This window comes from Etheostoma cragini, chromosome 1, assembly GCF_013103735.1.
Source record: "Etheostoma cragini isolate CJK2018 chromosome 1, CSU_Ecrag_1.0, whole genome shotgun sequence".
In the NCBI taxonomy this organism is placed as follows: Eukaryota; Metazoa; Chordata; class Actinopteri; order Perciformes; family Percidae; genus Etheostoma; species Etheostoma cragini.
This window is the reverse complement of record NC_048407.1, coordinates 15172688-15198042: the sequence shown is the minus strand read 5'-3', so window position 1 is coordinate 15198042 and position 25355 is coordinate 15172688. Positions and strand designations below refer to the sequence as shown.

The following is a 25355-nucleotide window of genomic DNA, read 5'->3' as shown; positions in this document are numbered from 1 at the left end:
TGAGAAATATAAATATGTTTTTCAACAAAAACCTTTTTTTTTATGACAAAAGAAGCCAAACTTCTCTAATTTTAGAGCCAGTTCATGTTACTCTTGCTAAACAGCATCGACTGTGACAACTAGGGTTAAAATGCACAAATGTAGTGTAACTGTACTGTAGAAAGGATGGCAAGGTCAGAAAGTAAGCAAACCAGCTTGGTAATCTAACATTAGCTCATATTAGCTCGCCACTCACTCCACCACTGAGAAAACTATTACAAATTTACAGTTGACTTGCTTTAAATGTTGTCTAAACATAAGTAGTAGTACTACAAAAAGCGTCAAAGATCGAGGAACAAGTGAAGATGACAACTAATCGGAGCCAGCATTCAATGCCGGCACATTTTCACCAAAAAGTATCCAGCCCTATAAGTGTCATGTGGTTTCTGGAGAGAAGCTGAGAAACAAAACAACTGGAGGATCTACGAGAGAATAAGAAAAAAAAGATCGAGAGAGTGCTTTGTGTGTGGTTTGTGTGTGTGCTTTGTGTGTGTGTTACACACTTTTAATTGTATATGCATGTTTTGTATGTGTTATGTATTGTTTTATGGCTTTGTTGTAAAGCACTTTGGGTACCTCTCGGCTATTGTAAAGGGATACACAAATAAACTTGATTGAACTTGATTGTGTGGTTTTCTCTGTACTGACCTGCACTTCTGAGTCAGCGCTGACAGGTTGTAGCTGGAACCAGGTGTCTTTGCCGTGATATTTCTGCAGGTCCTCTTTCTTCACTGCAACCTTCCCTACACACACAAACACACACACACACACACACACACACACACACACACACACACACACACACACACATTATAACAGAAAGACAAATGAGCTTACTTTCATAAAAATGATCTACGTGTTCAGATGCAAGCTTCAACAAACACTCTAAAAACACCCACACACCTGCTCACATGTTTTCAATCCACAGGCCACATCTCTTTCAAATGCATGCAGGCACCTGTTGCAGAAATACTCAGAAAGTGTACCTTCAGTGGCCATTATTTCTACCCTGAAAGTAACAAGCTACTTGTCTGTTTCCAACACCCACAAACAGCACCCACAAACAGCACACACCCTCCCCCCCCATTCATGATACATAACACACCCTAAAAAAAGATTTTTCAGTTTGTGGCAGGTGGTCACACACAAACACACACACACACACACACACACACACACACACACACACACACACACACACACACACACACACACACACACAATTCCACCAATATGCACACTGACACACCCAATGAAACGGATAAAAACATCCGCCCTCACAAAAACAGACACGCCGTTTTAGTGCCAACAGTGTAACTATGAGGGACATAAAGGAAAATTAGACAGTTTCTAAAAGGTTATTATTGGCTTTCTTGACAAGATGAGAAAATTGATAACCCTCATGTGTGTTTATTATAAAGCTACAGCCACTTTTCAAAGAGCAAATTACTTCAATATGTAAAAAAGAAAAGAAGCAAATTCTTACATTTAAGAAACTGGAGCAAATTCAAACAATTCCTGAATTATTAAAAATTGTTACCTTTTTTCTGCTTATTTACTTCTTTGTTTTTAATGTTTCAAATTATAAGGATCAAGATGAAAATCATAATTCAACGTGTGGTATCCACATATGTTCTTTGACTGTTACTTTAAACTTGAGTTTAGATTGATTGGTTGATTGTTTTAAAAGCACTCTGCGGTTATAGTATACATTTAAAAAGAAAGTTGATGTGTAACAAAGTAGCATGAGGCTTATTTCTCCTTCCTAGCACTCACTGTGAATCATGAAATTATTGATTCATTTTCCAAACTGGGATGGAGTTTGAGTGGAGTTTACAACAGATGGAGCAGCTGTTTACTCACCGATACTGGAGTCCCTCCTGAAGACGTCCCTGTCGAAGATGTAGAAGGAGAGATGTCTGAAGCTACGTGGGATCTCGCAGTAAAAGTCCTCCCCATAGAACGGACTGGAGGTGAGAGGAGACACCAGATGAACTGGGATTAGAGAATCCTCTCATTGAGCATGTTTTATCACAGACACTAATGTAGTTGTAGACATTTCATGGTCAAAAGATGAGACATGAGGGAAAAAAGAGGGTTGGGTAAACTTCAAAACCTCTTAATTATTAAGTGAAAAAAGTATGTCTAAAATAAAAATAAAAATAGATCATTATTTGTGCCCAAACATGATTGATTTAGTCCCGTGGGCGGACATAAAATAAGATCACATGCATTTACATCTTGCCATGAGTCATGTTGCCTCTACAGCTTGTTTGCCTACAAACATTGGCCTGTTTGTGACCACTGGCCGGAAGGTACATTAACTGCCACTCTCTCACTCACCTAAACAACAACCACAGATAAATTACAGCATTGAGAGTTTTGTGAGCTACTAACAATTACTGACTTCTTCTGTTACTCTGCAGGCATGAAGACACACAGAGGAGTGTACGGGTGTTCGGGCTGGCATCTGCATTTATAAACAATCCTTCAAATACAGAATGCTTAAAGTAATAATGTTGAAATGTCGGTTAATGTACTATCAATGCCGCATTAGTCGTGCATTGCCGGACCTTCCTTCACAGCGCAGCCAATGATGATTGAGGATATGCCCCACTGATTAAAGCCCTTGCATTTGCAGTGTTACGAGTTGGGTTTCTGTGGCGACATTCCTGAGAAAATCACAACCGACAAACAGTTGGTGTTTTCCACCACCCAGCAGTTGTTAGTCTGCCGGTGAGGGTAGGCGGAGCTAACGCAACAGACTCGCTCTTAAACTTGTGTTTTAAGCAGCGTACTGTTAGGAGCTCTGGGAAGTTAGATCCAAAAACACACCTGCAAAATACCGCTTATCACCATAGGGTCCACCAAAAAGAATGATACAGAGACCTTTGAGACTGTGACTTGCAACGTGTAATGCAATTTAATTTTGTAAACTCTGTGTGCAGGAAGGATTTGTTTCCTGATCAGATAAGAAATGTGAAAGTTATGGGCTGTGAAATCAAAGAGGAAGGGAATCACAATCCATTATCTTTTAGAAATACTGCAATACAATATGCAGTCAATATGCAGACAACATGCAGGTGTCTGACTGAAGAAGTTGATATGTTCTTTATGTATTGGTTGAATCTTAAATGTTAATTGTAAAATGTCAATATTTATACTATACAGAATTCTGCTGTCTTTGTAATGACACACATTGATTGAGTTATTCTGTGGCCAAATAATGTAAGAAATGTTAAGAAACATTCTAGTTGTGAACTATCACATTAGCTCTAATCAGGTGAGTTAAATCTTAAATCTTCCAATTCAAAAAGGCAGGGAGTTACCGTCTGTGAAAAAATGTGTTTACATTTTTATAAAATCCCAGCCTTGAGTTTAGACCGCTGAGAGAGTGGTTATAATTTGACTTTCATGATTGCACCTTTCTGTGTATACAGACTGAAAGGATGACAAACAAAAACAGGTGGAAGGCCCCTCAACATACCAAAGGGACTTCTCGATGATCTTGGTCCTGAAGACCTCTTCTTGGTCCAGGTTGACAGTGCAGTAGCAGTCCCTCATTCTGTTTGGCCCCGGGTACGGAGGGATGTTTTTTGCTTCTCCTGCACAGAGAAGTGTGAGGGAGTGTGAGCATTTATTATTTAAGAACACTGTTGTAAGTAATAGCAGTGTGTTTAATCAAGCACATTACTGTAAGTTAGTGATGACAGTTGGTTCATAGTTTCATTTCCATTGTGACATAAACATGTGCAATAAACACGTTGCAAGGGTACCAAAAACAAAATGAATAAGAAACTTATTTTTTTTAGAGAAGGGTACCAAATCCCGTATTGAAAAGCAGCCTCTCCCCTGCTCTTTGTCTGTGCTGAGCTTAACTATTTACCCTACTTTTCCACGTATCTTAATATTTAGCAAAATCTTGTAAACTTATCTGCTGGCTGAGACAAACCAGCTCCTTCTCCCTCTACCAGCGGTATCTGCACGTGGCTAATTGTAAAGTACGTCAATGACGTCATCGGACCTTGGCGGTGAGGGTGAGTACCTGAATTACCTCAGCAAAGGGAGGAGGACAGGATGAATGACTGATCCTGACTAAAGTTGGTGACAAATAGATTTCCTCTTTGAGTCATCGTTTCTACATTTCACTAAATATTTTGATGTCAGGAATATAATTTATTTTATTTTATGTAAGATAGTTTTCAGTGCGACAATAATTAGTTTATAGTAACTTTTCTGTTGTAAACATTACTGTTGCTGCTCTACAAACAACATTTAGCCCAGTTATTTTTCTATATTTGTTTATTTATGTTTAAGTCATATATTCGTTGTAATATTGAACATTTTCACATATTGCAGATTTTCCTCATAAAGCCTACAGTAAGTAACAACTTATGTAATACTGAAAGCATGCAAAGTTTAAAAAGAAATAGTATTATGTAAGTTCACACCTGTTCTATCTTTGAATAATTTGAGTAATCTGACCACACATATAATGAGCTTAACTCTGTCAGGGGGACTATTCGTACACCGAATTCACAAATATTAATTTGTATATAGGTATATGTATATAATATTAATATTATTTGCTCTCACAAATAGACACATTAAAGCCTAACTCTGGTCAAAATGCAACCTAGGATCTTTTTGTGAATGTACCTGAGTCAAACTTCTGTTTAAAAGCATGGAAGCGACACTTTTAAGATTTACTGTATTCTCGTTTTTGGTCAAATGACCGTTTGAATGGTAGCGCTAGGGGCACTTTATCTGGCTTGTCTGTGAATGAAATAATCTGTGTGGGACATTGCCTGAAATGTGTTGAAGCTTAAACTGTTAATCAAACTTATTACATGGTTTGGTTAAATTCTACTGTGGAATGCGGTCTGTCATTTTCTTGATAACAGACCACATCAAGTTATTTTCTTGATAACAGACTGCTAAGTATAATACACCATTGCCATAGACGCAGTTCTGTTCACTCTGGAAGCCAGCTATCAATTAATCTGCTGAAAGAAGTACGGATAATTTACCAGCTAGTGGCGTCCAAACGTGGACACGGTGATGCTCATGTGTTAGCATACATTGCAGCTACATTGCATGTTTAACGTTAACTTACAGGTGTGCCAACATGCAGCGGCTGTTCAAATAAAAAAACAGATTAATGAGGACATAAACGTCAACATAAATATGTCAACATCAACAGAATTTTCAGTTTAATGTGAATTAAAGCAGCCGATAGCCAGCTAGCTAGCTCACTTCAACGTTTCAGCTAATGTGTCAATTCCTGCAGTGATTAAAACAGCAGCTGGGTAATTTGTCCATGGCAGCAACCCATAACATATATGGCTGCTACCACAGCGCGTAAGGTGGTGTTGAGTAATAGACGAAGGGTTGCATTAAACAGCTAGCTAGCTACAGAGTTTACGTTGCTATGGACGCAGGATTCCAACCATAGAGAGAGAACAGACTATTTTCTTTAGCAGAAGCAATACAATCATATTTAAATCAATAAACTTCTATTTACATCGATATTTTGTGTCAAATTATTGATATATTTGGTAAATAGCCATGTAATAAGCGGGATAATATAGAGCCATGCCGTTACAGCCCACCCTGTTGGGGTTGTTTTCGCTATAGCAACCGCCTCACTTTACATTATCCCATTGTGTGACAGATTAAACACCCTTCCACAAGAATGTGGTCCAACCACCCACCAAGACACACACAGGTGGTGCTCCAGTCCATCAGGAGCAATACATTCTCCTTTAAAAAGCAATGGATCCATCTTAGTTAGTACTCTGTTCACTTCACCCTTAGGACCCAAGGGATTCTGAGTGTATAGTTACACGTATATGTGTAGTGAGTGTAACATTGTCCTTGTTTGCTCCAATATCGCTCTATTATCTGCATGGGAGTCTGATGCTGCCTTTCAGCCAATCACTGGGAGTTATTTCGGTCCTTAAAAGACCAACTTCTTCACAAGGACAGCAATGAGAGTGTGTGGTTAGGTGCTGGAAACTGAAATTTTGATCACCTACAACAGTAGATAATTTTATTGTGAACTACAAAATCAAACAATGTCTTTTGTTTAAATTGTTAAATTTGAATAATTTTGAGAGGCCTTAAAATATAAAGAGTCTAGTAAAGACAAAAAAGTCCAGGGTGATCAGAAAGTTCAGTCTGATATTTGAAGGTGTTCTATGGGGTTGAGGATTCAATTAAGTATGGAAAAAAAGGTAAATCCAAGACCCCGTTCTTCGAAATTATTTAAAAAGCCTTTATTTTACTGGCTATTTTATAATAGAAAATTTAAAAGAAATAGGGAAAAGCATTAGGAAGCTTATGAAATAATTTTGAAGAAGAGTGCCTTGGATTTCCCATTTTTTCTATACTGTGTAGTATTTCACAAGAAACATTTTTTTTTTTTAACAAAGAACCAGCTTAAAACATGATAAGGAAGGTGGTGGTGTTGCAACAGGAGGAGGAGGAGGAGAAGGAGGAGGAGGAGGAGGAGGAGGAAAAGGAGGTGAGTAATCACATTTGTCATGAAACACTCACTAACATACAATTACACTGTTTGGCTAAAACCTGTGATTTATTTAAACACTGGTAGGCTTATTCTGCAGTCATGACACCAATCAGTTAAGCAAAAGTCCTGCACTTAAAGGTCACTATTTAAAGGATACGTCATCATCTTTTGATAGGATTTGTTGACAATAAGTAAAAAATCTCAGGCATATCTTTTTAGCACTTCCACACAATGTGGCGTTGTTGCTAAAAAGAAATCTTTTTACGATTTAAACTATTCAATCAGAGTGACAAATGTTCAATTACAAAAGAGAGCTTATTTGGTACGTCTCAACCTTTGGTCCATAGTCCTATGCAAAGGATAAATATAAAACCATGCTGAGACCAACAGAGGAGCTCAAGTGTCTCTCTGTGGGGTTTGTAACACAACACAGTGTTATGATTGCTTCTCTGGGGGCTGATTCATACTGTGTGTGCAACAATGCAAAATGACAACATTCATTCACAAATTACAAAGACACCTGATCTCTAAAACAGGACACACGCTCCATTGCTTCAATTTGTTGTTACAGAGCCCGACTCTGTCTGTGTTTATGTGTGTGAGCAGAGCAATGACGCAAGTCTCTCTTATCTCTGTCTTTATCCCTTCACTTCCCACTGTTATTCCATCTTCCTCCTGGGATGTCTTCTCCTCCGATTCTCTCTAGTTTATTCTCCCACATTTATTTTATCACCCTCCTGTAATCCATTCAATCATCTCTCCTGCTCCTGAATTCCCTCCCATCTCGGTTTTCCTGCTCTCATTCATGACCTGCGAGGTCCCTTGACTGGATTGCACCATCCAAGTCATCCTAGCTAACATACAAAGTTCTCTGCGTAGGTGGACAAAGTGCAACCTCTTAGAATTACAGACTAACCAAGATGATTGACTGATTTGATCTTCATGAGGTAGTCACCTGAAATGGGTTTTACTTCACAGGTGTGCCTTGTCAGGGTTAATTAGCAGAATTTCTTGCCTTGTTAATGGAGTTGGGACCAAAAACCATGGCAAAAACAATCGAGCACTACAACAAAACTGGCTCACAAGAGGACCGCCCCAGGAAAGGAAGACCATGAGTCACCTCTGCTGTTGAGGATAAGTTCATCTGAGTCACCTGCCTCAGAAATCGCAAGTTAACAGAAGCTCAGATTAGAGACCAGATGAATACCACACAGAGTTCTAGCAGTAGACACATCTCTAGAAGAACTGTAGTGTGTAAAAGAAGCACACATTGACCCGGCCACTCCCCCTCTCGCACTGCTCACTGACTGAACAGACCGGTCAGACCCTGGGTTGGGTTAATTAAATCTACTGCTAACTTACAACACTAATAACATCACCGTCGCCAAAATACCCCGCGAATCCCCTACTTCACCGTTAACCGTAAAGCCACTAAACCTGTATGGAAATGAACACGTCCTCTACTGAAGTGTTAAACGTCTTTCCTTGTCACGCCCTCTCTCTCTCTCTCTTTCTCTCTCTCTCTCTCTCTCTCTGCGCGCGCATGGTCCGGTTCTGGTGGTTGATGAACGCTTGATGAATTTTGTGATTACATTCTGTCAGGTCAGGACGGACACCATTGAAGGCTATGAGAAGCATTTTTCCTGAGCGTTTGATAGGTCGTAGGGATGGGTTTGCACGAGGGAGGTGTTTTATTTTGTGTGGAGTGTAACATGTTATAAATAAATATCAAAATGTTGAATTTAAATAGGAAAAATAGATTTGGAATTATTTTTTCAACTGAAATAAATTTGTTGTTAAAGCAGACGTCAAGTATCGCAACGATATTGTAGTGTTGACTAATGGTGCGTTCCCAAAATATTTACACAATGAAAATTTTGATAAATAAGCATCAGTAATGGGGATATAATGGCTAAGTGGGTAAAGGTAAATAAAGAACAGTTCCAACAGTCCGGTGAGTTTAGAAAATGACTCACTTTGCTGTAATGCAGCCTTTAAAACCAGAAAAAGACACCACTTATGCCATATTAAGATATTAAGATATCTAAAATCAACGATATCTAGTCTCATATCACAATATCGATATAATATCAATAAATTGGCCAGCTATAAAAGGTACCGTTAGGAACCTGAACTGAATTTCAGGTACAAGGAAAAATGTAAACGTACCCAACCCTACAAACCCAATGTGGCCCTGCTAGGGCCACATCACTACCTGGATGTGTGACGGCTAGACAAAAATAACGGACACGCCAAATCTCACATGAGCTGCAGCCGAGCAAGGACTGATTGAACTGCGTTATATATAGTTATAGTTATAGTTATAGTTAGATAAATCTGTGGAAAGAAAATACTGGGAACCCAGCAATCGGCCCTTTCTGAACCTTTCTGCACTAGTTAGGCTAAAAGATATAAAACCACCAGTAACGTCCCATCCGCAGCATCAGGCCAGTCAGTACCACAGTTACAGATACAGAGTGAAGAGTGTTACTGTTACAAAAAAAATTGCCTCTCAAGTAACCTGCCATTTAACACATTAGAGACTTTATTTTACAACCAGAGTGTGTCCTCTGTCGCAGTATGTCGATCTTTCTCTATTACTCTTTTTTCATGCTGACTATGTGTTGCTGTTTTCCCTTATCGTCTGATTCAATGTGCGGCCTGTTTCGCGTCATTGCTTTCGTTTTCCTTTTCAAAATTAGCTTCAACCCAATTTCACTTTCCTCTATATCTGGTTGCTTCCCCTTTTTTTCATCTCTCTCATTTACTTTTCCCAGAGGTGGTGTGTTTTCTCTCCTCAAGATTCAAAATAAGCAGAAAAAACTAAACAACAACTGCAGCAGCTTTCTCTTTTCATCAACCATCACTGTAGCTGCCGTTGGAGAATATCTTGCCCTAGTATCTGAGCAAAAACACACTCTTGGCACTTGTGTGAGTGCTGTGCACGCAAAACATGGGGGCGTTGAGCAGCGGTGCAGAGAAATAATGATGACAGGAACACCCCAAAGAGGGCGAGAGTGAATGGGAGGCCATTGACACATTAAAAAAAGAAGACTCCCCGCCTCATTTCTGCAGAAGGAAAGTGAAGAAAAAGAGGCTCAGACGGAAGAAATCAGAAAGCACAAGTGATTGAAACAACGTTCTGGACGCAGTGAATGTGTGGCTTTGTTCCTCTTCCTCCTCTGTTGACTAGTTTCAGTCGGCAACACTCATGTGTACAGTTAGAGACGCGGTGCTTCACTAGATCTAATCTTCTCTGACATGAACACATTCAAGGATACACAGGCGTGAATGCTTTCAGTGGCTCTTTGCTTGACTAGCAGGCCTGGGAAATAGGCTTTAAGGAAGGGAAGAAGTGAGGAGGGTTGTTAGTGAGAAAAATGCGAGCAGTGTACTCAACCAAGGGTGAGAGAGGAGGAAAACTGGAGAGAGAGAGAGAAAGCGAGAGAGAGAGATAGAAAGAGAGAGAGAGAGAGAAGTCAGTCAGTCAGACAGAAAACTGGAAAACGGTTAGCTGTGGAGAAAGCTACAACAGGAAATGAGATGAGGAGAAAGGAATTTACACTGGATCCAAGATGTAGTTTAAAGCAGTGAACAACCTAGTTACCCGTGTGTGTGTGTGTGTGTGTGTGTGTGTGTGTGTGTGTGTGTGTAAGAAAGAGAGAGAGAGACACCGTGAGAATGGAAACAAGGACTGAAACTTGTAAGAGAACAATTTATTATCCCACAGTCATTACTCAGTTCCTTTGATGGTCCTAAGTACAGCCTCAAAAACTAAAAAGAGAGAAAAACAGAGAACCGAAACAAAACTGTACATCTTTCATGTCCTTCTGAAAATGAAAAAAACATAAAAAACACAACACACACCCCACACACACTCACGCAAACAACTGTGTGGACTGGAAATGTTCTTTTCTCACTCTGTCTTTATACCTTAATGTGTAGATAATAACACCAAGCATGAACACCAAAATGATTAGTTTTAAAATATGAAAATGCACAAACGGAAGCAAGTGTTTTTGTAAATCAAGTGCCATAATCCAAGGTGAGCACCTGCCAAGAGGTCCAAAAGAATAAACATGACACCACGGAAATAAAATGAAGCAACACTGTCCATGACCAACAGGAAGCCACTTTAAACCCACTCTTGCTAATCTTGAAACCCACTATCAATGAAAACCTGTTAACCTCCTAATGCCTGGTTTCACACTCACATTTCCACTCCGCCTGTATTGTTTCACTATCAAACCCTTACCCAGGTTTTAAAAGATCCGCCCTCTTTGGTCAGCTTGCATGTTAGTTACAGAAACGTCATATGGTGACAACTGCAGCAAACCACCAGTGCAGCATGCTCTACTTCTCCACCGTGCAAATATGTTCCTGACAATCACATATTGCCAAAAGCAGATTAATAAGCTGTTTTAGAGCTCGGAGGAGGGCAACAGTGGGATTTAGTTGGTAATAAATAAAACTGCAATCTTTTAATAGCCTAGATGGGCTGAATGTTTGGGTGGAGTATAACTATAAGTAGCTTTAAGATCAGTTAAAAAAGATCCAACCCTGTTTGACAAGACCTATATCACAGTTTACAATGAATCTGCTTGTTTTATATTTAATTGAAGCTACATTAACATCACTGATACTGAGCCACAAATCCAAGCCCAAGATACAATATTTTCTACACAACATTAAATAGTACTGATTATGTATGCATCATTTAGAAACATTTCTCCTACATTTAGCCTGACATAGTTAATGTCTTTAGAAAATGTGGGATCTTGACTGCAATTTACAATAATGTGTTCTGGGTTTGAACATATCTGGTTAGCACAAAATATATTTGTTGGTTTATGAGCTGATCACAGCAACAGACCTACCTATTGCTGCCTGCACCAACCGACACTGTTACATGCAATGCTGCTTGTCCGCCAGCTGTGCTGAAGTTGTTGAGCAGCATGAGGAGGAACAGTGTGGAAAAAAGGGCGTTCACAGTTAAAGACTGGCTGTGCTGCACGCCACAGTCTCTGTGATAAACCAGTGTTCAGTTACTGATCAAACTCCATTTAGTGTGTCCTAGAGCTAATGTTCAGACAGAGTCGTTTCGTCTCAATGAATAACTTAAGTAAAACAAAAATACACGATAAAGGGCACACGCAGGAAAGAAAATTACCTTATAAATTAGGGTCAGAAAAATGGTTTGTTCATTCAGGATTGAGTGTAATCAGTTGGTGGGGCCATGGTGGAGTTAGAAGTACAAGAAGCTGATTTGACAGCTTTATGAGTTAGAAAAAAATAAAGATGTCAAATAAGGACAACTCTTACAAACAGGCTTGGCACACACAATAATGAGACAATATGATATATTTTGCAAGCACAGGAAAGCGTGAGTAGGTTGGATGCCAGTCCCTGTATGTGGCAAGCTGACATTACTTGTGTCGCCGGACAAGAGCAACACTGTTGCAAAACCTGATTTAATCAGCATGTGTGGAACTTGATGTTGAAGTAACTTAGCATTTTCACAACATAGAAACAATATATGATGCTTCTGACACATTTGGAGTATCTTTCCCTACTGTTCAGCTCGGTGAATGTTTTTGTCCTCATGTCATTGTCAGCAGGTAGAGGTCACACCAGGGAGGGATCAAGTCGACTTCTACCACGAGGCATGTGAAGGACATCATGAAGTTAGCGCCACTCTATTTACCCCTGTTGACCCTGCATGCTGGGCCTACGGCTGTACTTCCCCGCTATTCTTGGTACTGTGTTGTCGTGGAGGGCACATTACCAAATGCAGGGAGAGCTGCTGTACCCAGCCCGGATTATTCCACCAGCCTAAAGCTGCCTGGACCGAAACACGGCCTGCGTCTAAACAGTCAACACACATGTTTACAGCAAACAAATTCCCGTAGAGATGGCCTTCCAGAACAAAACGGAGAACCTGTCACATAAATACCTCTACGCACACATAAGGGGTGGTATGCATATGCAAGCTAACACCCCACCCCACCCCCGCCACCACACAGACACACACACACACACACACACACACACACACAACTTCTCATAATTAAATCATAGTCTCGTATGATGGTTGTGATTTTTCTTAATAAAGAACGAATGAATGAATAAATTAACCCTTCACCTAAATAAGAGTGTGAGTCCTTCACACACAGCAGTTCTCGCCTCCCTCTCCCTGTCACTCCATGTCTCAGCTGGACAGGAGGGAGTTTGGGAACCTCTGTTTGCCAGCTGTCAAGAGAAGGGGGGGTTGGTCACTGCAAAGTTTTCCCTCTCAAGCTCAGGCCACATTCACACAGCCTGCAGTCGACAGTCCGGCAAAAATGCAGATCTTTCCAATGGGGTAAACGTCGGAAAATTCGAGATCTATAAACGATCTGACGGAAAAGAGAAATTGTGAAATATAAAGTCTATGAAGTGCTACGTCATCACACAAATGGGCATCACAAAAAAGGGCCGTTAGTTAAGTGACATTCCCTACATCGTGCGGAAAATCGCTGGATTACTAGATCACTGTGTCAGTGAGTGTAGCCCAGGCTCGGTCATCCAGCCTGAGCTGCCTGAATTCAGCCACCCACTCCTATTTCCTTGACCTCCAACACTTTACCTCCTCTAATATGTAATCTAGTGTTTCTTCTAAAGTGGTCAACTCCCACTATTGACACTACATCCAAAATTACACTTGTACTGTATTGATCCCTCAGGGAAATGTTTTAGTTGCTCACAGTCAAATCCAAGGTAAAATAAGAGTAAGAAAAGTTAATAAGTGTACAAAGTAACAAAAATAACATTGCTACAGTAAGACAGTGTTTCCTTTAGGCTACCTTGACTACACTGTGTGTTTGCCTAACTGGAAGAAATAAATAAAAACGTAATGTAGAAGTAAGTGGGATTAGGTTAAAAAGATTGTTTCAAATGGATTGTTACAACACTGTAAAGCCTCAGCAGTACAGGTTGAGTAGCTTACGAGGAGAACTAATGCCATGTTCATTGGAGATCCACTCTCAGGCCAATCCAATAATTTATATCCTCTGCCACATCACCCGGCACCAGGCACACACTGAACTCTGGAAGGATCTACACCTTTAAATTGGGGATTGAACAGCAAAGCCAAATCTAATTCATTCCATATTTCATTTCATTGTTTCATGTATGTACCATTGCTCACTGAACTACTAGCAGTGGGGTTTAAGATGTAAAAAAAATTAAATTCATTTAAAGAAACCAATGTATGATTTGATGTGTTTTCTAGTGTTCCAAGTTAGATAGATACCTATAATAAGCTAATTGCTTACATACAACATACACATACATACAGTCTATCATAGTGTGCCCTTACAGTAAAGTTTGATTGTAGCATGCTCAAAGGAGTGATGTGAAAAAAGCAGAAAGGTGCAATGGTATGATGCAAGAGACTGACAACTGACAAATTCTATATCTAGTAAGAGAGGCAACACAATATATCAGAAATAGAATAAGCATTACTTAACATAGACACTAGTGAAAGACTTGAAGAAAAGTTTAAGTTAAAGTTGAAAAGTTGAAAAATGTCCATACAGACAAAAAAACAGCATGGTGTAATGACCAGATGGCTAATATAGTCAGTAAGGGCGTCAAACAGTGCCAATCAGCCCAGTCCAGGGTAGAGTACATACATGTATAAAGGTACCTAGCTGAAGGCTTGGTACGCAGGGCAGACTTAAACACTTAAGTCAGTTTGCTAAACTGTGTTTCTAGAGGTGAGAAGTCAAATGCACGTACTGTACGTTGTTGTCAATTAGTGCAAAATCCTGACTCCAGCTGTGCCACTGAGAATCCCCCTGTCTCTCTGAGCGCTGACAGAGGCAGTCGCTGACAGATGAAGCACAGCCTGCTCCTGTATGTGAGACACCACCTCTGTCCCTCACTCTGTGTCTCCCTACATCTGCTTTGCATTAGCTTGTTGCCATGCAGGAAAAAACAAATTTCTTTTGTAGTCTATTCCAGCTAATCAGGAAGTGAATTGGGGGTAGTGTCCTGTTTCCTGTGTTTGCCAGACACAACGGACTAGGGCCCAGTAGCCCTGTTTGGTTTATGAATCCAGTGTGTTCATCCAGGAAACTGAGGAGAGTCATCCCCTGGTGGAGCTTAACAATTATAAATCCCCTCTCTCTCTCTCTCTCTTTTTCTCTCACACTCTCTCTCCAACAGATATTTGGCAGAATTCAGCTCTGAGTCATCAGCCAGCCTCAGTATCATGCCAAAGGACAAGACTTTGATGAAAACAATGTAATGCTAGGGTTATAGACTGTTATAGGCTTATAGGACTGACAGCGAGTATGACTGCTGCTAGTAAAGATGTAAACTCTACTGTTGTCACTGTAGGACAATACAGAAAAACCAGAACTAATGAAACGCAACGGTACAGGTTTAGAAGTAAAAACAACATAAATGTGCTTCATCAGTTAACTGTAAATAACAAGTCATGACATCATACTATAAAGACAGGAATCTCTGTGAGTCCGTCCGGTAGCCTAATCTGTCTTTGAATTTGGTGACCTACATACGTGAAAAACATGACATGCAGCATGCAGTGTGCAAAAAAGGTCACATGCAGCACCCTGTCTGCAGCGGGCCACCGTCACTATTTGGTATAGTTCAGTTCAATTCAAATTAATTTAGTTGACCAAAGTGCGTAACAAGCTAAAAAAAATTGTTTATATGTATATATGTATACACAAACAATACAGAATTCACAGTACAAAACAACCAACAGCCAAAAGTCTCAGCTGAAAGAAACTGTTTTTAACAACAGAACTAATCTGTTTGTCAAATTTAAAAGCACTGTCAACAATCACACCCAAATTCTTGGTAAAAGGACAAATATGGGAAAATACAGTACCAACACCAGCATCTACACAGGCACTAAAATGTTCAGCACAACCAAACACCACAATTTCAGTCTTACTGTCATTGAAAAATAGAGAAAATTCTGATCCAACCATACTTTGAGATCTCTCAAGCAGTTAAGCAAAGTGTGTCCTTATCGTTGTTTTTTACAGGCAAATATATTTGTACATTGTCTGCAAAAGAATGAAACAAAATGTTGTGTTTTTCAAAAATGCCATACGGCAGCTTGTACAGTGATAAGAGCATGGGTCCCAAAATGTGACCCACAAGAAAGAGGGGCAATAGATGAAGAGCAATTACCAAGGTGAACAGCAAAACTCCTATCTGTCAAGTTAGATTCAAACTATTTGCGGGCTATGCCCGTAATGCCAACACTGTTGGAGTCGGGATAAAAGGATGGAGTGCAGTGTCAAAGGCAGCAGTCACATCTAAAGCACTAAAACAGCAGAGGTTCCTGAGTTAACTGCTAAGAGAAGGTTGTTATAGACTCTTAAAAGGGCAGTTTCAGTACTGGTTCAAGGCTTAAAACAAGACCGGAACTTTTCATAAATACGGAAATCATCTAAAAATGATTGAAGTTGATTAAAAACAACCCTCTCCAAGACTTTTGATAGAAAGGGAAGTTAGAAATAGGTCTAAAATTAGAGAAAACTGAAGGATCCAGATTATTCTTTTTTTAAAGTGGTTACACAACAGCATGTTTTAAAGCAGCTGGAACACACCCTGAGCTGAGAGATGTATTAACCCGGGATAAAATACTGGGCCCAACAGTGTTAAAAAAATCTTTGAGTAAGCGTGCGGGGATAGTGTCCAGCAGGCAGGCCGAAGCTGCTTAACTATGTCAGAGAGAAGGTGGAATAAAACTGGTTCAAACTGCTGGAAGACAGCTGGAGCAACAGAGGGGTCAAAAATTCAGACCAGCAATTTTCTCAATGTGTGTCAGGAAGTTTTCACACAACAGTGTGGATGACACAACACAGTCAGTTTCACAAGGGTTGATAAAAGAGCTAGAGCTACACACTGGATGTGTTGCGCGAGCGTGTCAGTTGTGTCAATTTTTATTTTGGTTCCCATGTTAACAGGTTAGAGCTTCCAGCGTCTCACGCGCAGCAAAAATGCATGCATGCTAGAAATATAATCAACCAATAGGAAAATATGTTTATATGTTATTTTAACACAAATACATATTAATTAATAACATGTTGATGTTTGAACGTCTCTAGGTTTTGACATCAACGCAGATATAAATCAGGTAGGCTTACAATGTTGGGTCTTTACAGCAACACAAACAGACATACAACCACCATGTGTTTGTATACACATATGTATTACATTCTTTTACTTAAGTAACATTTTTAAAACTGGACTTTTACTTGAAACAGAGTATTTTACAAAGTGGTATTGCTACTATTAGGTAAATGATCTAAGTACTTCCTTCACCACTGCACTTTGCTGCCGTGATAAGTAAGCAGGCTTGTTTCTAGGAAACATGTTTGAGACAGACAGAGCTCCTCCACTCATTCAGTTTTAATTCACAGGAACTCAATGCTGCTGGCTGACTGAACTTTCATTCAGAAAGTGCAGCAATCTAACAAAGCCATTGTGATTTAACAACTCTCCCCGGAGCTGCAGGTCTGAGCAGCCAATCATCTCACTGAGGCTGGACTACTTGATAAACTCGATTCAGGGTGCTTCTCCTTCCAGCTGTTTCCAGCAGGTAAGAAGCTTAATATCTCAGCCTAACTTCGTACATCAGCTCAACTTCAAAAAAAAGGTGTGGGCATCATCACACTGGCCCATGTATGTGAGTTTCTTGTAATTTTTTCTTTCTCTGCTCATTCCTCCTGTATCCGCATGTTTGGAATAAAAAACAAGCGGAGAGCACAGCCAGGATGAATGGCCCGCCAGATGACAGTGAAACCTACAGCAGACACTTCCAAACGCCCCATGTTGACCCAAGATAACAGTTTAGAGCAGACAGAGTAAAAGAGTGTTGCTTTGAATGTTTTGTTATTAAAATTAGATTTGATATTTAAAAAAATATTAACATGTTCTCAAACACGTCAGACTGCAGCATCTTAGACTTCTTCCCCTATAAAAACTTTAAACTTTACTATAACTGCAGTTGAAACAATTGGTCGAACAATGGATTAGTCGATTGATAGAACATTCATTTTATCATTGATGTACTTTCTATGCAAAACTGCCACAATTTTGCTTATTCCAGTGTCTCAATTAGAAAGACATGCTTTTATTGGTTTTATTCCACTAGTATGTAGTAACTGTTTATTAACAAAACATACTACTTGAAGACACAAAATAAATTGGCAATAGAGAAAATAATTTTCAGATGAATCATTTCCACTCCTGATTTAATAATTTACTATTATAATAATAATTACAATAATAATAATAATAATTATTATTAATTATTATTAATATAATCTATGAGACCTATGTGGTTAGGTAGTTGTTATTGTGTTATTACTACTAAAGAAATCTCTGAATTGCATGAAAACACTGTCCTCTCCATATGCATGCACCACAGGCCTCCTACAAACCAGGGGTCCTCACTGAAGACCAGCTAGATATCTAAAAATAGAAATCTGGGCTAACAATCAATAGCTAGACAGTGAAGCCTGAAGCTGTTTGGAGGAGGCGGGCCAGAGAGATAAGAGGGGGGGTCTACTGACATGAATGTGTGGCTGCAACTGAGGTGTTATAAAGGATTTATTTGATGTTTAGTGTCCAGAAAAAGCATCTGGATATGTGCAGCTGTGGAGCCTTTATGTCGCACAGCCTGCTAAACATCACCCAGCAGTTCCAGCTCAAGTCTCCATATGTGAACCTCAAACACACCTGATTTGGATTCTTATGCAAGCTCCTAAATTCCCATAAGCCCCCCCCCCCCCCTTTAAAATGTTTACAATTTGCCGTTTTCCAGTGCTGAGAGAAAAGCGTGTGATTTGAATTGCAATAACATCAGGAAAAAGACCGATATGCTCCCCCCCCCCCCCCCCCCCCCCCCCCCCCCCCCCCCCCCCCCCCCCCCCCCCCCCCTCCACCTCCAGTCTCCAGCCCTCACTGCCCGCTTGGCCCGTTAACATGGAGCCATCCATTGAGGCGCTCAGACTGGGGGTAGGGATTTTTCTTCTTACCTATTTTTATTTTAACGCTCTGGAAAACCCGGAGACCTTCCTCTTCTACCGCCATGCTTTCCCCGTGGCTCTTTCCCTTTTGAAAACTAAATTAGAACAGTCCTCCACGGCGGTCGGTTCTGGCCTCTCCAGCGCACGGATAATCCAGGGGTTTTGCACATCTATGCACTCCGGACAGCGATTATACTCCGGTCCCGATCACTGCTTCTGCTGCTGGCTGCTGGAGAACAAGCGGGCAGATTCAGCTTCAGTCCCGCAGCAGCAGCGCCAGTGGAGGTGGGGCTCCACACAACACCGCCCACAGAAGGGTATGGAGGGTGATCTGTGCCACACACAGAAGGAGGAAAGGAAGTGGTGTCATTGAAGAAACTAAAGACGGCCCACTAGGGGCGACCTCGAGCTTACTGAATCCTGAGGCTGAGTCCTTGGCAGCGGCCCAGGTTTGAATCCTGTCTTCAAGCTATCCTGTCGATTAAAAGGCCACAAAAATCCCAAAATAAAAAACTCCACTCTCACAGACAACAGGCATGCGCAGAATCGATGACCAACGATTGCCGCCCGTTGCATGACGGTTAGATTTGAGTGTGGCTTGATCCCGACTCGCTCTGATGTCATGCACACGTGTGCAACAATAAACAGTTTTATTTTAATTGGAGGGATTTTAATTGCTAGATGTCTAATTTAAAGGTTTATTAGAACATATGTTGTGTGGCTGATAGTGATAGAGACATTTAAAAGTCGGAGAGACTAATTCCCTTCAGATTGCAGATCATCTACAGTCTGTGGAGTATTTTAACATCTACTTTATCATCTACTGGAGACTGTGTGCAAGCTGGTATATGGGTCTGGCGAGCCGCAGTTCATCTCAAACAGCCTATTAATGAAATAAATACATAAAAATTAACAATGTGGCAACTTAGCTACACGTTAACCATTTAACCATTTAACCATTTTACTTAGATACATGGCAGAAATGCATGTTATTAAGAGTTTTGTTTTTTCAGGTAAGTCGATTACAAACAAATTCTCATTTGCAACGACAACCTGTCACATTCACACAGTTACACACCTGGAAGCTACCCAGTACAACCAGTCTGATCTGGAGCACTGGAGCGGTCGGGGTCAAGGGCCTTGAACAATGTCGTGAATATGAACGGGGTCTTCACTAGTGTTTCTCATGAGTTACTGCTGTGCAACATTCTAAATGGTTTCCAAACCCCATAAGCAGATTTGGACACAAAATATGTTGACAGTGAGAGGTACCCTTTATCATATTTTAGATTTATGTGACGTATTTGCGAAATGCAAGAATAAATATATTCAATAATAAAAATATTGGGCGCCCTGTAACTCAGTTGGTAGAGCTGCTGTCCATATATAGAGGTATACTCCTCGACGCAGCCGTCCCGGGTTGGACTCCGACCTGCCACCCTTTGCTGCATGTCATTCCTCCTTTTAATGTGTTTTCAGCTGTCCTGTCAAATAAAGGCCTTCAAATGCCCCAAAAATTATCTTTAAAAACAAAAATAAAAATAATGTTAATATTTATCATCCAGAACTCCTTGTTTAAGGTCATATAAATAAATAATGAGGTGACAAAATGCCTTTTCTTTTCTTTGTCTTTACTATTTTCCTTCGACCAACATTACTAGGTAAATGAGAATAACCGCTAATTTCTCCAAACAGTCTGTTTTCTGTGGATGCCGTGTCTAATGCTGAACAGTGTGTATAGTTATGAAACATGTATTGGTTTTGTGATTAAAAGTGAATCTCCTCACTTAATATAAGAGCAATATACAAACAAGCATCTTTATTTTGTAACATTGGCAGCAGCTACCAAACACGTCAAACTGCCATGTCTCTATCTTGTCATATATAAATATATCACCAAAAAAAAAGCAGCATTAGTGTTGTGGAAGACACTGTTCCTTCTCTTCATGCTCATCTGTGGCATTAATCACCCTTCATAAATGACTTCAACGTTACTGCTCGTCTTTGGCATTAATCGCCTTTCATAATCTCTATAACGTCATGAGAATGGCTAGAGTCTGAATTGACAAGAAGTAGCTTGTTCTCTTTTAAGTATTTTTTTTATCAACTTACAATATTCCAGTACCAAAAGAACTTTCAACAGTATTTGATGCCATTCCATCAGGCACAATAATGCTTTTTAGAGATACAGGCAGACCTCCACCTACTTTTGCCTCCTTCCAAATCCAGCCAGTGACCAGTTTCTGTCAACATCCTCAAAATAACAATAAGAACATGCATACCTTGTTTCAGAAAGAAATTGTATCTTTTCCACATTTTATGTCATAATGGAACCAATTTGTAAATGACATTGACTGAAAAAAAAAGTCTGGATGATTCCTCATAAATACCTGATTGTGAACTGGGTGAAGGAAGTGTTGTTTAGAATAATTAACAAACATTATCTTGCTAATCCCTTTATGGTTAAATTTAAAAGAGAAATAAATACAAGTTGTTAATTCTTTGAATGCCACAGAGAAACAGTTTTGCACCACTTCTGGCGTTGTTCACACACCAAAACATTCCTAAAAATAGCCCGACTCTGGTCTGGAGCACTACAAGCCCAGATGGCCGAGCCCAACCCAGAAGAGACTAAAAGACTAAAAGAACAGTAGAACAGTCTCTTTACCAGAATCAACGGTTAGTTGCAGTGCTTCAGCTGCCAGCTCAAGTGTTGGGATTAGCTGTGACTCCTTTAGAACAGCTCTAAATCTAATTAAGATATATCTTATTGCTACAATAAGCATTTTAGACCCTCCTCAAGGGAAGAAATTACAGTTTCCACACTGCAACAACCCTGCCATTCACTAAAGCTAACTGAACGCAGTGGTTGAAAGCAATCAAGCACATTTGCTCAAGTACATTTATATTTTATGCTACTTGTACTTTCCGTCATTTAATAGGGAATTACTGTACTTTTTACTCCACTGCATTATTTGACAGCATCAGTTTCTAGTTACTTTTTCTAGAGTTGGATCACCAATGGTGGAAAGTAACTACAAGTATTGAACTTAAGTACCATTTTGAGGATGTACTTTAGTTCGATGCCGTTTTTCCCAATCTTTTTTTGGCATGTGACCACTTACTAAAAAGCAGTGTCCAGTTCGCCTTGGTGTGACCCATGTCAGATGTCTATGAGTTACACCAAAGAGACATCCCCATACACTACTCTCACGTGCTTTTATTTATTTAAGGTCTAAAGAGGTAAAAGTATCCAATACTTCACAGTAAACAAAACAGTAAAGATTTGAGAGAGAGGTCCAAAAAAATCAACACATACAGTATTTTTGTAGCAGAAGATTTTTTCTTCTTCTTTTCTCTCCCATTATCCATCTCACAAACTCTTATCTTGTGACCCTTTGAAAGCGGCCTGTAACATCAATGGGCCCGACCCCTAGATTGGGAGCCACCGGACTAATAACTAACAGTATATTAAATACTCGACCAGCTACAATAGTAAAATGTTGTGTACACATTGATGCATCAAACTAACTAATAACATTACACGGTATGTAATAATATACATATTGGAATCTGTCATGAGCAATTTTGCACAATGAGTGCTTTCACTTTTGGTAATTTGTTTTGTGTACATAGATGTTTCAATGAATGAATTTAACTGGTATTTGACTTTTACTATCTCAGTACTTTTTCCACTACTGACTGAATGTGCCCATTGTGCCTGTGCGTGCTCATCAGTGACACAGTTAACAGCATGGTTTGTGTGTCTTTGACTATCCCCTCAAAAACTCTGCAACTCCATAGATAATAAACAGGGTATGACCCATGTTAAATAATCTCTCAAGACAAGTTGTGAAAACAGAAATAATAAAGGTCATTTATGTTGGCCACATCCTGTCAGCTGCATGTTTGTGCAGCATGTGGCAATATGGGAGAGTGATTTGGGCTCTAACTTCATTTCAAGTCAATTTAGCTCAGCAAGTTAACTAAGGACTTTCATCTTGACTTTTAACTTTGCATGCACAGATCAGACAAATCACCGTAATATAACATTACAATGCTAGGCCTGCCACTATCAATACATAACAACCAAAGTAGTATCATATCTGCAAGAAAAAAAATGTGAGGAAGCGAATACAGTCTTTTGTAGCTGCCGTATGCATGGCATCACATAGGGAAATAATGCTTTAAAGACGTTTATGACGTGCTTTTATTTCAGTTTAGCTAAAGTGGCTACGCCCTTTGGTAAGCCACAAGCCTGTTTCTGGAACTGTATATGTGTGCAAGTGCGTGTGCGTGTGTGTGTGTGTGTGTGTCAAAGGTACAAGACAGAGAAAAAGAAAAAAAGCCTCATATTTTGGAGGTCTAACTTATTATGAGCAAAAAAGGAAACAAGTAATATCCAAAGTGTAGGTGATTGGTGTGTAGGTGTGGCATTAAACAGTGTCTTTTAAGTGTGTGCTTATGTATGTGTATATGTGTGACATACAGAGCCATTGAAAGAAAGAGGAAGAGAAGGCATATGCTGACCCTAAGAAGATTAGTAAAAGGATGCTCACTGTTGTTTTATTATGCACAAGCCAGCCACCAGTGCAGCATTGGCACACTTAAATTAAATACACATTTACAACTAACCCTCCAAACCGTGGCTGCTTTTTTTTTCTTCTTAAGTACAAGCACATAACGTAACATACAGTGTAAAAGAATGTGATATAGTATATGTAAGTCGATGTGAAATAGACAGAGAGTATGGACTTGAACAGATGGCGATTGACATGTGCAAAGTTAATCCTGGTATTATGTAGAAAAAAAAACAAATGAAAAGTAATCAAATCTTAGACAATGCATATGATTTGGTATGTAAAATAACACCAAGGCAACCGTATCTTAAATGTACCCAACTTACATAAGCTGAACCTCCATGTTGACCCGATTTGTTATTTTTAAATTGATTGTTTCCACCTTCCTCCATTCTCAACACGGCATCTGTAAAAAAAAATATAAACAGATGCTGTAGGCTAGTAGTGAGATTACAGCAAAACATATGAACAACACATGCAGATATGCGAATAGACATTTCTCAATCTGTTCAGTTAAACCAGAAATCCAAACATTTATCCAAACACAACCTTTTGTACACCTGCCACGGTCTCTAATTGAGATTAAAAATTGATTGAATCAATGATTTATTTATTGTATCCTGTTAAGAGCCGACCTGACACAGAGGTAAACTGAGAAATTGCTCCAGGCCACCAAACACGTCACTATTTAGTTGATAAAATCTGTATCTCAAAAATGCAAACCTTCCTGACACTGAACCTCTTTGTTTGTGTTTTCTTGCTTTATCCAGATAACATGGAGGGTCGTATGAGCCTAAGAGGTTAATACTTGTCCCACTACATGAAGGATATGTAATTTTTCAAACCACTTAAACATATGAAAAAGGGCATACAATATTTAACTTAACAGCATCAAATGTAAGGTACAGTGTAAGTGTACAATGCAGTGCAAGCAGCTCTTCTTCACAGGATGGATGCTTGCAAGAAGACGTGTTTGAAAGGTAAATCTTAGACATCAGATTCCATCATGCTGTACCTTAATATGGTACACAATTGAATTGTAGCAGCAGCACTGCCAACCTTTGCAATTAATGACTTCTGTTTAGTATATTCAGCCAAGAGAACAACGTGTGACTGCAGCAGTGACAGTGCATCAGTATTATAGCACCACCTAGTGCCCACTTAATGGATAAATGAACCCACTACAAAATTTACAGGATGGAGAAAATAGTTTATTTCTTAGACTGATCTAATGCAAGTTAGACTGTTTCACATAAAGGCTACTAATTGTTTGAACCTGAAAAGTTAGCCTCCTCTGCTAAGAGCAGTGTTTCAATGGTAACAATCAGTGACACCTGCTGACCAGTGGCAACTTAATGACACAAAAAAGAGGAAAATGTGACCGATGATTTGCAGTTTTTTAACAATGTTCTAAAGAGCAAAAAGAATAGAGAGTTTTTAGAGCAGAAGTATTGTGCAAAAGCGTCTCAGTTCTGCACTTAGTTGAGGTGATATACTACTGGGAGTTTGTTGTATTGTTACACTCTTGTCATTTTCTTCTTCCAGAAGGCTGCTGGAGTAAAGGAAGCTGAGCACTATGACACAGTTGCTCAGTCAGTCACGTTTTTAGTCATTGGGAAAAAAGGGATTTTACCCAGAATCCATAGAAAATCAGCCCTACCTTTATTTGTCAAGAACTAGACAGCTTTGTGCAGCCCAATAATTTTGGCATTTGTGGAGTCTAAATATTAGAGCTGAGAATAAAGTGTCTATCAACTATTTATACAGGGTGGCACACTCCTGAGAAGACATCTAATTAGTCAGTTAATTAAATCACATGTGCGTTTGCATAAGGGTGTGTTGCATTGGGCTTTTAATGTGCATTATCAATAATGTGAAATAATCTTGTATTCTAGGCTTTGATTAAGTGCATAGGAAATTAGATTTTCTGAGCCCAAACACTGATTATTAAATCTCCAATCAAAGTTTTTTTGTTCTTGAATTCAAAAAACATCTCAATTAATATGGCATGCAAATTACGGTAAACTCATATTAGTGACACAGCCCCTAACTTTGCTCAAATGCAGTACCCCCATAAGTCTTCTGCTGTTTCAGTTTGTGTAAAGTTTTCACATGGTCCTTATATCAAAACAAATTTAATTTTCATCAAAT

At 39.5% G+C, this 25355-nt stretch overlaps 1 protein-coding gene and 2 long non-coding RNA genes across 5 annotated transcripts in view; 2 read left to right on the top strand and 1 right to left on the bottom strand.

Annotated features, from left to right (window-relative positions):
- The window catches only part of rasa3 (RAS p21 protein activator 3), a 38053-nt gene extending 19154 nt beyond the window's left edge, over window positions 1–18899 (bottom strand). For all 3 annotated transcript variants that reach the window (XM_034879673.1, XM_034879682.1, XM_034879691.1), the window contains exons 1-4: window positions 18634–18899; window positions 3527–3644; window positions 1903–2006; window positions 688–782 (exon numbers count right to left, since the gene is read on the bottom strand). In XM_034879673.1, the coding sequence (XP_034735564.1) occupies window positions 688–782; window positions 1903–2006; window positions 3527–3644; window positions 18634–18688 (372 nt within the window). In that variant the 5' untranslated portion in view covers window positions 18689–18899. The remainder of the gene's footprint in view (window positions 1–687; window positions 783–1902; window positions 2007–3526; window positions 3645–18633) is intronic.
- LOC117949439 lies at window positions 4861–15670 on the top strand. Its single transcript, XR_004657687.1, has 3 exons — window positions 4861–4871; window positions 11957–11959; window positions 15342–15670. It is a non-coding gene; the product is annotated as an uncharacterized LOC117949439 (long non-coding RNA).
- Window positions 18900–22357: 3458 nt separating the features above from the next.
- LOC117951200 lies at window positions 22358–24594 on the top strand. The gene is made up of 3 exons (XR_004658088.1): window positions 22358–22369; window positions 23033–23037; window positions 24507–24594. It is a non-coding gene; the product is annotated as an uncharacterized LOC117951200 (long non-coding RNA).
- The last annotated feature ends 761 nt before the right edge of the window (window positions 24595–25355 follow it).